Source organism: Lissotriton vulgaris, chromosome 3_1 (assembly GCF_964263255.1).
Source record: "Lissotriton vulgaris chromosome 3_1, aLisVul1.2, whole genome shotgun sequence".
Taxonomy (NCBI): Eukaryota; Metazoa; Chordata; class Amphibia; order Caudata; family Salamandridae; genus Lissotriton; species Lissotriton vulgaris.
This window is the reverse complement of record NC_141689.1, coordinates 46,801,460-46,813,464: the sequence shown is the minus strand read 5'-3', so window position 1 is coordinate 46,813,464 and position 12,005 is coordinate 46,801,460. Positions and strand designations below refer to the sequence as shown.

Here is a 12,005-nt window from a genome sequence, read left to right as displayed (position 1 = left end):
CATTTTTGGGAAATTTCAGAGTTAATGCTCCGAAAGTTTTTTGAATTTCTTTGTTCATATTTTCCCACTGCCCCACACCGACAACAAAGGCTTTTTTGTGGATTATTTTTAAAAAAAATATTTTTTCACTGGCTCGTATTTCAAAAGATTATAGCGTTATGTACTACTACTACTACTACTACTAATAAACTACCGCCCCATCTCGCTCCTCCCGTTTCTGACCAAAGTCATTGAGAAGACCGTCAACAAACAGCTGGCCGCCTTCCTCGAAACGAATGGATCCCTCGACCTCTTACAGTCTGGCTTCCGGGCCAACCACAGCACCAAGACCGCCCTCATCGCAGCCACCGATGACATCTGAGCCCTGCTCGACAATGGAGAAACAGCGGCCCTCATCCTCCTGGACCTCTCCGCGGCTTTCGACACTGTCTGCCACCGCACCCTAGTGCAGCGCCTCAGCAACGTAGGAATCCAGGAGAAGGCACTGGAGTGGATCATCTCCTTCCTCGCCGGAAGGACACAGAGAGTTCGCCTTCCCCCGTTCGGATCAGAAGCCACCGAAGTTGTCTGCGGCGTACCACAGGGATCATCGCTCAGCCCCACCCTCTTAAGTCTACATGAGCCCCCTCGCAGCCATCGCACGCCAACACAACCTCAACATCATCTCCTATGCCGACGACACTCAGCTGATCCTCTCCCTCACCAACGACCCCGCCACCGCCAGAGCCAACCTACACGAAGGGATGACAGACATAGCCGAGTGGATGATGACCAGCCGCCTGAAACTGAACTCAGACAAGACGGAAGTTCTCATCCTGGGATCCTCACCCTCCGCCTGGGACGACTCCTGGTGGCCCCCCCGCCCTGGGCAGCGCACCCAAACCGACAGGCCACGCACGCAACCTGGGCTTCATCCTGGACTCCTCCCTCTCCATGACCAGACAAGTCAACGCCGTCTCCTTGTCCTGCTTCCTGCGCATGCTACGTAAGATCTTCCGGTGGATCCCCACCGAGACCAGGAAGACGGTCACCCAGGCCCTCGTCACCAGCCGACTGGACTACGGTAACGCCCTCTACGCCGGAACCACCGCCAAGCTCCAGAAGAGACTCCAGCGGATCCAGAACGCCTCAGCAAGACTCATCCTCGACATCCCCCGACACAGCCACATCTCCGGACACCTGAGAGACCTGCATTGGCTCCTGGTCAACAAGAGAATCACCTTCCGTCTCCTCACCCACGCAAACAAAGCCCTGCACAACCAAGGCCCAAGATACCTCAACAGCCGCCTCAACTTCTACACTCCTACCCGCCAGCTTCGATCGACCAGCCACACCCTCGCCGCCGTCCCCCGCATCCGAAGAGCCACAGCAGGAGGAAGGTCCTTCTCCTACCTGGCCGCCAAGACTTGGAACTCCCTCCCGACCCACCTCCGCCTGACCCAAGACCATCTCTCCTTCAGGAAGCAGCTCAAGACCTGGCTGTTCGAGCAGTAGCGGACCCCCCCTCCCCAAGCGCCTTGAGACCCTCCAGGTGAGTAGCGCGCTTTATAAATGTTTTGATTGATTGATTGATGTGCCAAATAAAATGTTAACTCCTGTCTGATGGCCTTCCCGCAGTAGTAAGACCAGAAGACGGAAGGCGAAGCTTGGCACTTGTTGTGCAGGCTAGATTTCATACCCGAGGGTTTGTTGCTAAACAGACTTGCCTCATTTCAGCCACCTTTTTGGGTTCACCTCTCCTCTCTATAGGTGGATACTGACGTCTAAGCACACTGTGCTCTGATTGCAACAAAAATGCGAAATCTGCTATTTATTTCTATTGTCTCTTTAAATGCAAATGAAAACGAGGCGTTTCAGTCTCAGCAGCAGGGCTGAAGGGAAGTCGAGTTCTTTGGAAAACTCCCCACAGAGCAGACGAGCATGCGTATACCGTGATAGGAACTTCAAAAGGTTTTTTAATATTATTTTAAAATAGTGGGTATCTAGGTTCTGTTCTGCGCTAAACATGTTCATATGTTTATACTAGATGGGCAAACACATCATTGTGGTTTATAAGGTGCTCAGTGAGCTGTAGGAAGCAATGCTCCGCACCATTAGTTTGGGTTTAAAACACTGGTTTGTGTATTTAGCTTCTAACAGGTACCAAAGGGCAGAGGACACAGACTCAAGCGGAACTTCCCTCACATCTCTCATCCTCTTATGTGACTGAGTACCACTGGTCACTCACTACTCACTGCCCAAATACCCTTATGCATTGTACGAGGCTGTGTTACATAAAAGGTTCCTTCAACAGACCTTGGTCAGTGAGATGACTTAATGCTCACACCACTTTACTTCCCTCTGCGGGTGTTAACACCTGTGAGTGACTTCACAAATAGGTTTATCCTTCAGGGACCTTGCTTTTATTTCCTACACGCCTCTTTTCGCCATGGCGCGAGGTGCTCTGAGGCTTATCAGGGAAGAACCCCCTGACCTCAATGCTGCACCCAGAGTCGGAGTAGGGGAGAGACTAGACCTGGCAGCAAAATAAAAGCCCCTCCCCCAATTAGTGAATTAGCGCCTAAAAAGTGCTCCATGTTTGCAAATTGGGGCAGTTTTGAACTTGTAAAGACATGTTGTATAAGAGTTTCGCAAGATATGGTGGACGGGATGGATTTGAGCTTGCTGCAGGCAATGCTTGTTTTAATATCAGAGAAATAAACAGTAAAACCCGGTCCCGCAGTCCATAAAACAGACCCAGACACTGACCTGTCAGACCAGCCCATCCAGCTCTGCCTGGGTGCCCTACAGTCCAAGGCCTACCCTGGCTGAACCCCATGTGGAATCATGGCGGTTAATCTGAAATACTTTTTATCTCAGGATTTCTGTTTATTTTTCAGCCCTCCTGCTGAGAAAGGGTTGTTGGTTCCCTGAACCCCCGGATTTATGGAACCAGGCAGCTCGCTCTGTGGAAGGCCTACCCTGATTAACTCAACAATATATATTACCCCTGGGAGTATCTGTTTGAGGCTTGTATCCGGCTGGCTGTTGAATTATGCGTCCGCTGACCTCTGACCCCCTCTCCTTCTCAACCTACCTCTTCTGCTGCCCTTGCCCACCTGCCTCACATTCACTTCCGCTCAGCATCAACGTTCTATCAGTGACATCACAGGCGCGTCACCTCTCGCTGACTCTGGAATCTTCTGCACAACAGCACCACACAAGTCATACAGGAAGGACACACAGGTGAAATAACACTGTCACACCATAGTAGGCCGGCATTACTACATTTACTCTCCTGAGAGCTCTAGAATTGTTACCCCCCAATGTTAGCATCAGCAGGTTTTCATTTGTTGATGCTGGTATTTGTATTTTTCAGCAGTAAGATCTGTCTGCTGCTTTTACACCAATCGTCCCAAATGCTATTTCTTCAAATACCACGAAACATCCCCTCTGTGGTGTCATTTTGTAATAAGATCGTGCTCTGGAAAATACACTGCTGACCAATGAAAGTACCTCTGGCAGCTTTTACTACATGAATGTTAACATGTCACCAAGACAACTCGGTTTATGTGCTATCTTAATATTATTAGGCACTCATGACGTCTGTGGCTTTTCAAACAACAGCTGGAGACTTTCTATCTTCTAAAGTGCGGTCCGCCAGCAGAGTCAGTCTGTGCCTAGAAGTTGTACCCGGCGCTCTTCAAAATACATCCTCTAACTGAAAGAGAGCACACCAGATCACAAGAAGTTTAAGATATTAAAAAGTTGATGTGTCAGATACTAAAGATTCAACCCAGTCCTAGTTCCTACATAGTGTGTCAGTAAAGTAACAGGGCCATACATTATGGGCAGAATATTATTGGGTCATAAATGTGTCGAGCTGCTCCCCGTGAGTATGGCTGAGGTGAAAGTGCGGAGTTTGCCCCATCTGGGGGGTCTTCTCCAGGGCTGCAGGGGTCGAATTTCTACCCCCCACTTCTCCCCCGTGCAAAGACCTAGTTCAATGCAACAACACGAATTATTAACCCATTTCAACTACCACCCACACACAACCTGCTGAACAATACTGTGCATATGGAATTTTGTGGTCACGATTAGTCCCACTAGATGACTTAAAGGACTCCGTAGAATTTCAAACCCTCTTTCGTAAATTAATCAGACACTCAAAATAGCACTGAAAAATACGGGATACAACTTTAAAATACCGTAGTTATTTCTAAAACCCAAGTCCAGTGCACTTAATATGAACGATAACCACGTAAAATGAAAGTAAGACATGCAGCAATGTATCACTAGGCCGGCGAAAACAAGATACACATTCCTAACATGGTTATCACTAAGCATGGGCTGAAAATCCGTTCCGCTCGCGGATTTCGCGGATTTTCGGTAAATTCGCAATACGCGAGATTCGCAAATTTCCCGCAAAATCCGCGAACGGAAATCCGCGAACGGGGATTGGGTCAAAAGTTCAAGCTGACTTTTGTAACTCTTTTAGAATGGCGCCAGCAAGCTGTCAGAGACATTCTAAAATAGTTACAAAAGTCAGCTTCAACAGGAAGCTCTAATAGATAAAGTAAAGCAGGTGCTGCTCAAATTCAGTTACACAATCATTAATCACCCCCAAACTAGGGGTGATTAATGATTGTGTAACTTAATTTGACCTTCAACTGGAGCACCTGCTTTACTTTATCTATTAGTGCTTCCTGTTGAAGCTATTACTAGCTATTTTAGAATGGCGCTGGCAGCTTGCCGGCGCCATTCTAAGTGGGGCTGAGGGCAGAAGGGCACAAAAGTGGGACAGAGGGCAGAAGGGGACAAAAAATGAGTGGGGCAGAGGGCAGAAGGGCACAGAAACAAGTGGTACAGAGGGCAGATGGGCATAAAACACAAGAGGGTGGCAGTGATTAAGCAGGCAAAAAAAAACCCGCAAAATTGCAAAGTGCCTCGCGAACACCCGCGAACACGCAAAGCGCCTTGCGAACACCCGCGAACACGCAAAAATAAAAAAATCCGCAAATTTGCGCGAATTCGCGAATTTTGCCGATTGCCAATTCGCAAATCCGCAAATTTCCGAATTGCCAATTCGCAAAATTCGCCCATGCTTAGTTATCACATTTCTAGCATTCTGACACCCTACTGGTGTTTCTAAGCGCTATGGTAAAATTCTAGCATATGCACAAACTATCGAGCCTATGAATCGAGTTTCTTAAGATAAATCACACAGCGTGCCTGTCCTCGATAACAAATAGCTGTTCATTTATTCTCTTTCACAGCCGCTGGACTGCAGGACGCTTCCCTACCCCATGTCGGAACAGCCTTCCCAATAATGGATACATTCTGGAGTTTGGTTTATAAGTTTGGAGACACAAAAGTCACAACAAGACACATTAGGCATGGCGATAAATGTATCATCCCAATTTCCATGTGAATAATGTGCCCTTAACAAAAACAATTGGCACGTGTCAGTTTCACTGCAAGTGTCCATCATGTCATGGTAGCGTCCATAATATAAAGAACATAAACGTGTCCGTCCAGATAGGAGGCAGATATGATGCTAGCACTTCTGCATGTGTCTAAACCTTCACACTGTCTAATAGAAAGATATAAAAGAGTCTGCAGGCGAGCACATGATAAAAACAGAAGAGGTTCAAATGGGCTCTGTCACAGTGTTAAAAACAAAGTGAAATTTAAATGAAACCATATAAGAAATAAAGGGGAGACGCCAGTGTGGGCGCGTACATATCATGCAAGCGACAGGAAGGGGTATGCAGCATTGCTACACATCAGAGAGTAACATGAGGGCCTGATTAAGAAAGCTTTCTTTTGTAAGTGTGCTTTTTTCATGTAAATTCCAAAGTAAGTCAGACCTAAGTCAGGAGTAAGACACCACTGCCTGCTGAGAACTTTAGATAGTCAGGCTACCCTGCTGCTGGGATTATTGTACACATTCACACAATCCTCACCTGCTGTGGGCTCAGCCGGTGCTGCCTTCTGAGCTCCTCTGGAGTCTGGACCGTGCAGATTTGCATATGTGGCCTCCTCCTGGGCACCAGTGGAGGGTGGAAATTGCAGTTCAGCATATGTGACAACCCCCTCCATGGTAATATCAGAGAGTGGCGGCATGCGGTGTGTGTAGGGTAAGCACCATTCAAGGCACTGTAACATCCTCAGCTGGACAGGAAGTGTCTGGTGTCCACAGCAACTCTGTCAGCTACTTTAACCACAGAAATAGGGAAGTTTGATGTTTTCTGTGGCATGCTTGTGTTCATCTGATCAACAAATACAGAGCTGTACAATAGGCATCCTGTTCATCTCATAGTCAGAGAGAAGAGCATGGTGCACACACCTGAGTGCCAGTGCATCGACACACCTAGCATGACCCCAAGAGAAGGTGGAATCTTTCCATTGAATGATATTCATCAATTTGTAAACTTGCAATGATTAGAGGAGACTACAGTGGGCCAGAGCCACTTAATTTAGACAAACTGATCATTTGTTTGATCAAAAGAGGGGACTAGGAGCTAATAAACATCCAGAAACCCCCACCCCCTTCTAATTATAGGTACAATAAGGTAATGTCACAGTGCAGAGCAATTTAAAAACAGATAAACAAAGCAAGAATTAATCTATTGTAAAATAGAACACCACCATACTTTTTTTTCACGAATGGATGTGATTTTATTTCATCACAGCACTGGAATGAATTAAGCACAAGTACAAGAAAAATCATAACTAAATATTTTAAAACAAACAGGTGCGCAAAAAATTATACTCATATAAAATCAGGGAGCTGCTTCTAAGAAGATAAAGAAAATGGAGGTTGAAAACCCACATCTGGGGAGGGGGGTGCTAATAATTAACCCTGGGCATAGTTCGCGGATTTGCACTACGCGGCACTACGCAAAGTGTACAAAATACTCTGCCGCTCTACACAGAGCTACGCGAGCAGTGGAGTACAATAGAAAAATGCCATTCGCGGTGATTGCACAGTCCCGTATGGGTGTCAGCACTTTGCAATCATTGCAAACGGCACCATGCACAGTGCAAGCGGTCCTTGCATTCCTTTTCTGCCTCTTAAGTAGATTTTTACTTGAGCTGTAGCTTTGTGAATGCGAACGTTCAGTTTCTCAATGCGGGCTGCCGCGAGCATAAGCTACCATTCGCAATGAGAGGCCTGCACCCCCCGTTGGGATTTTGATTTTCCATGCTCGTGCGTGCCAACTTGATGTTGACGATCGCGAACGAGGACCAATCTCGCCAGAAGGTTCATTTTCCTCGCTCACAGTTGCCAACTTGCTGTTGACAAACGCGAGCGAGGAAAATAAATACGCTACTCAAAACAGAGTTTTTTGGAACTCCCTGATCTCCGTGTAACGCGGAGTGCAGGAAACTCCGCAAACTCTGTGCGCGGAGGGGAGTTCACCGCCCAGGGTTACTAATAATCAGAAGACAGAGCCATCAGACACACGAATGGGTGTTATGCTTCATCACTGGGCTTAGCTCCATGTGGGGCAGGCGCTGGAATGCCCCACGGGCCCCACATGAGCCTCTTTGTCAGAGGTCTTCTGTTTTTTGCCGTAATGATGAATGAGGGAATATTTAGTGTATGGTGGTAGAATAAGTGCTCTGTGAATTAAAACTGTCTAAAGGGTACCGATCTAGATTTAATAATGTGGTCCCCTTGACAGAGATGAAAAGAAATAACGGAGTGCTGTCAATTGGTATCTATGGCCTGTGATGGCCTCACATTAAGTTTCATAGGGTTGACATATTTCATGCCTGTATGACCCAGGATGGATCTGCAGCACTTCTTCATGACCGGAGAAAAGGCCCTACCCTACACCTAAATCGGATATGTGAAGAAAGTAGTTATTCCCAAATGAAGATGTATTTGCTATCCCTATTTGGATGCAGATAAAAAGGTAGACAATAGTTTCAACCCTGTTTGATAATTCAATTATACCTCTTAGGTCAAGGCAGAGTACCGCGTGAAACTGCAGGTGACACTGGTCCCGTGCAAGGTTGCACCCGTTACGTACCCCTCTTTGCGATCCATAAAACTGCTAAAACACTCATTTGTTTCTGATACTTATTCAATCTCACGGAGCCAATTATCTAAGACCTGAGCAACTCATAGTCTAACATATTCCTAACCGTAAAGTATTGCATACTATACCCCTGCATCCTCTAAATAAAGCAACATATTCTTGTTGGTTCCAAGGTAGCTTCCCAGTCTCTTTGTAAGATTAGAATTGAAATACATTCCTTGGCCTCTCTTACCGTTCCACCGACAAGCAAGTCCTCTCCTGTACTACCGCCGTCCTATGGTACTATCCCATTCCAAGCTTAATAAACACTTCCATGCGTTGTGCTGTGCTTGTTTGTAGCTTTTAGAGCTTGATTGGTACAGTATTTCTGTTTTACCAAGAACCCCTTTACAGTAATATTTCTGTAGCAAAATTCAGAATCACGATTGTACTGGTATCACCATTTTCTCCAATTATTTTGAGTGGTTTTAAGATCTGCTAACACCTGGCAAAACCTGAAGCCCTAATCTGTGTTTGCATACATGTGGTGTTTGTCCAGCACAAACAAACACAGCCTGCAAAAGAGGGGAGCAAACAATGTGTTGAAGAAGGAAAGTGTGGTGAAAAATGAAATCAGTGTGGTGGGCATGGAAGATCTTATAAAATGAATGTGAGTTATCAAACACCATTGTAAGTGAAGGATATTTGGTCAAATTACCAATCTCAGGGAGTGTCCAGGCATGCTTGTGGTGTGATACATACTGGCCAGTTTCAGAAAGGCTTGAGAAACATGAATAAGACCCATAGAAGGCACAATGAAAGAGGTTTGTGAGAAGGTTGTTGTGCAGGTAGGGAGCAAATGTATAGGCAATGCCACTAATGATGTGGTGGTGAATGGCAAACTGGTGAGAATGATGTTTGACTCGAGCATAGTTTATAAAGTGGTATTTAAATCTATCTTTCAGTACAAGGTAGCGCTGCATGGGCATCAGACCTGGTGTGTATGGTACTCAGTCAATTAAAATGCAGGGTATTTCATGGGTACCATTAGGGACCAGAGTTGTGTGCTTCCTGAGAAAATCCATGTGGCTCTCAGAGGTGGCAACTTTCTGGGTTGGCACATTTGTGTGTGATGTTGGTTTTGAAGGTGAAATGGACGCAGTGATGGTCCGTCCATGGGAGTTCGGAGGTGTGGCTGAAAGTGATGGTGTTTCCTGCTTCAAAGATTGGGTCGATGGTGTGTCCTGCTGAGTGTGGATTACGGTACGAACTATTTGAGCCCGATGTAGAGGAGGTTGTCCAGGAGGGAGGTGGAGTTGGGGTCTTGGAGGTTGTCAAGGTGGAAGTTGATGTCTCCAAGCAGGGTGTAGTCGGTGGAGGTGATGGCTTTCAGGGTGGGGTCTGTAAATGAGGGTGCCTTGGAAGACAGTGGTCGGGTTGGTCTGTATCTTTAAAAGGAGGTGTTCCATCAGTTCTGTGGTCCCTTCAGTGTAGGTGCTCAGTCGGGTGTTGGACTTGTGGATGTTGGCGATGCCTCCTCCGGGGTGGTCCGTCCAGGTGATCTTGTAGCCTTCGGGGATGGCGATCGCGATGTCAGGTCCTGAGGCAGCATTCGTCCAGATTTCTGTGAGGAATATGACATCAGGGTGGTGCTGTCGAGAATGTCCCAGATTTCTGCTGTGTGCCAGTGGAGGGAGCGGACATTGAGGAGTATGCATTGCAGGGTTTGGGGATGCAATGGATTTCTTGCTGGAGGGTGGAGGTGGGTCCTGGGCCTCGGTGAAGGAGAAAGCGTAGTGACAGTGTCGGCAGGTGAAGGGTCCATAGGTGTCGAGCAGAGAAGATGGCTTGCAATAGTTGTTTTTACCAGAGTTGAATGCCTGGAGGGCTGAGGAGCTGTAGTGCTGGCAGGTTGGAGAACCAGGGTCCCTGGCGCTGGTCGTGGTCGGGCTGCGGACAGGCGCAGACAGGCTTGCCTTTGAGGTGCCTTCGGTGCACCAGTGGCGCGCCCACTGAGTGCGGCCGACATTAAGTAGGGGTCGGGGGAGGGCGGGACAGCTAGGAGGTCAGAGCGGGAACCCACTGGAGGGGGAGGGGCCATGGAAGGCATCAGTGGTGGGAAAGACAGTGCATAAAGTGAAAGGAAGCAGAAAGGGGAAGAAGGAACAAGGCTAAAAATAAAGGCAAGAAAAAAATAAAGGCAAACGGGCTATAAAACAAGGAGAAAAATAAAGGCGTAAAAGGATGAAAATAAAAGCAAACAGGCAGGAAAATGCAGTGCAGAAGAGGAATAGGGCCTTGAACTGTGGTCAGCGGTGGGAGCTGGGGGTCGAGACACTCACCGTGGGGCTGCACCCCGGGAGAGCAATGTCCTGACCAGAAGGAGTGAAACAACGGTTGGTGCAATGAACAATTCCAGCTGTATACAGAAACAATAATACCCTCCTCACCCATCCCTCGACTAGAGTGATGGATTTTGCATGGTATTAATCCGTCGTTTACACTTCAGAAGCCCCGGTTGACACTGAGCAAGTACAGTTTTTTTTAGTCCTCCCATTACCATGCTTGACACAGGAGAGCCAAGCAGCACTAAACAGAGAAATAACAGATGATAAAGTGGCATCAGCCATAAATAGCAATGTCGTGGCTGCCTGTCCTATTGAATTTTATGAAATACCAGCTCAATATTCGGTACCAATCCTGGAGTAACATCCATACTCCCCACTCCTGGAATTTACACAAGCCCTGATAACACTGACGTTAAAGCCAATTCACAAATAAAGATTTTCGCTAAAATCTTGGCCACTAGACTTAAAGAAAACATTCACACTAGTCAGGTGGGGTTAGTCCAGGGATGCACGTTACATGATCATCTTCAAACTCTCTCACTATGGATCTACTGCAATGTTCAGACAGAGCGCGTTGCCCTCTGTCTCGATGCTGAAAAGTCAACAGTACGGCTAAAGTGGGGCTATCATTGTCGGACGCTGGACCACCTGGGGACTTGCTCTGTGCTCATTGAGTGACTACATTGATTGTACTCTTCCACAACAGCCTCAGTTGGCTATAATGGCTTCCAATTTCCACCATTGACTACTGCCCGGGGAGCTACTCAGGGGTGTCTGCTCTCCCCCTTGCGTTTTGTATTAGCCCAGGAACCCCTGGAAATTACCATACGTAAATCTCCTGCAGTCTCTGTGTAACCAGGCTGATAGGAGAACTGGAGCTCATGCTTTATGCGGATGATGGGTTGTTGACTGCCCGCCCCTCCACCCTCCACCTGACTCCATCCTGGCTGTGATGGTGATTGTCTACCGCTTCTTGATCTTCAGTGGCTAAAAGATAAATTGGTCCAAATGCGAGGCACTGACCATGAATTGGGCGATGACAATGTTTATTTATTATTAATTTTATTATTTAGAGGTTTTCCATAGCGCTAGCCAGACCCGAGTGTATCGGAGTGCTTTGCAACATAATGTAGAGAAGACAAATACAGGTTTATGGCATGGTAGAAAAATACAGAAGTGTGTAAAGAGGTCGGGAGGTAGTCTCAAAGACTAGGGAGCGCAAGTCTAGTGTTGGAGTTTTCTCTTAGCGGTGCCGACCCAGGGGCTGATTGTTCGTGCTGTGTCTGATGGTTGTCCGGTGTGTGAGTCACGTGATTGCGTTCTTGAAGGCGCTGTTGAGGTAAAGGGCTTTTAGGAGGCTTTTGAATTTTGGAAAGGAGAGGGTGGTTCTGATGTCGACTGGGATGGAGTTCCAGATTTTTGGAGCGTTGCCAGCAAAACAGCGTGCTGCAGTCTTTTGTTTACGCGTTTTCGGGGGGATGAGGAGGAAGGCGTTAGAACTCCTGAGGCTTCTTGATTGACCGGCTTTCTTGAGTTTTGAGGCTAGGTATTCCGGTTTCCCTGTGTGCAGGGCTTTGTGTGTGATATATTTACAACAAGGGGTGGTGAGGGACAGAGTCTCTGAATTAAACAGAATACTCTCACCCAG

The 12,005-nt window shown here is 47.2% G+C and overlaps 1 protein-coding gene across 1 annotated transcript in view; it reads right to left on the bottom strand.

The window, feature by feature from the left end:
• The window catches only part of LOC147725912 (uncharacterized), a 240,452-nt gene extending 234,318 nt beyond the window's left edge, over positions 1-6,134 (bottom strand). Inside the window, exon 1 of the mRNA XM_086962830.1 lies at positions 5,946-6,134. Within this exon, the coding sequence (XP_086818956.1) occupies positions 5,946-6,105 (160 nt within the window). The 5' untranslated portion in view covers positions 6,106-6,134. The remainder of the gene's footprint in view (positions 1-5,945) is intronic.
• Positions 6,135-12,005: the final 5,871 nt, after the last annotated feature.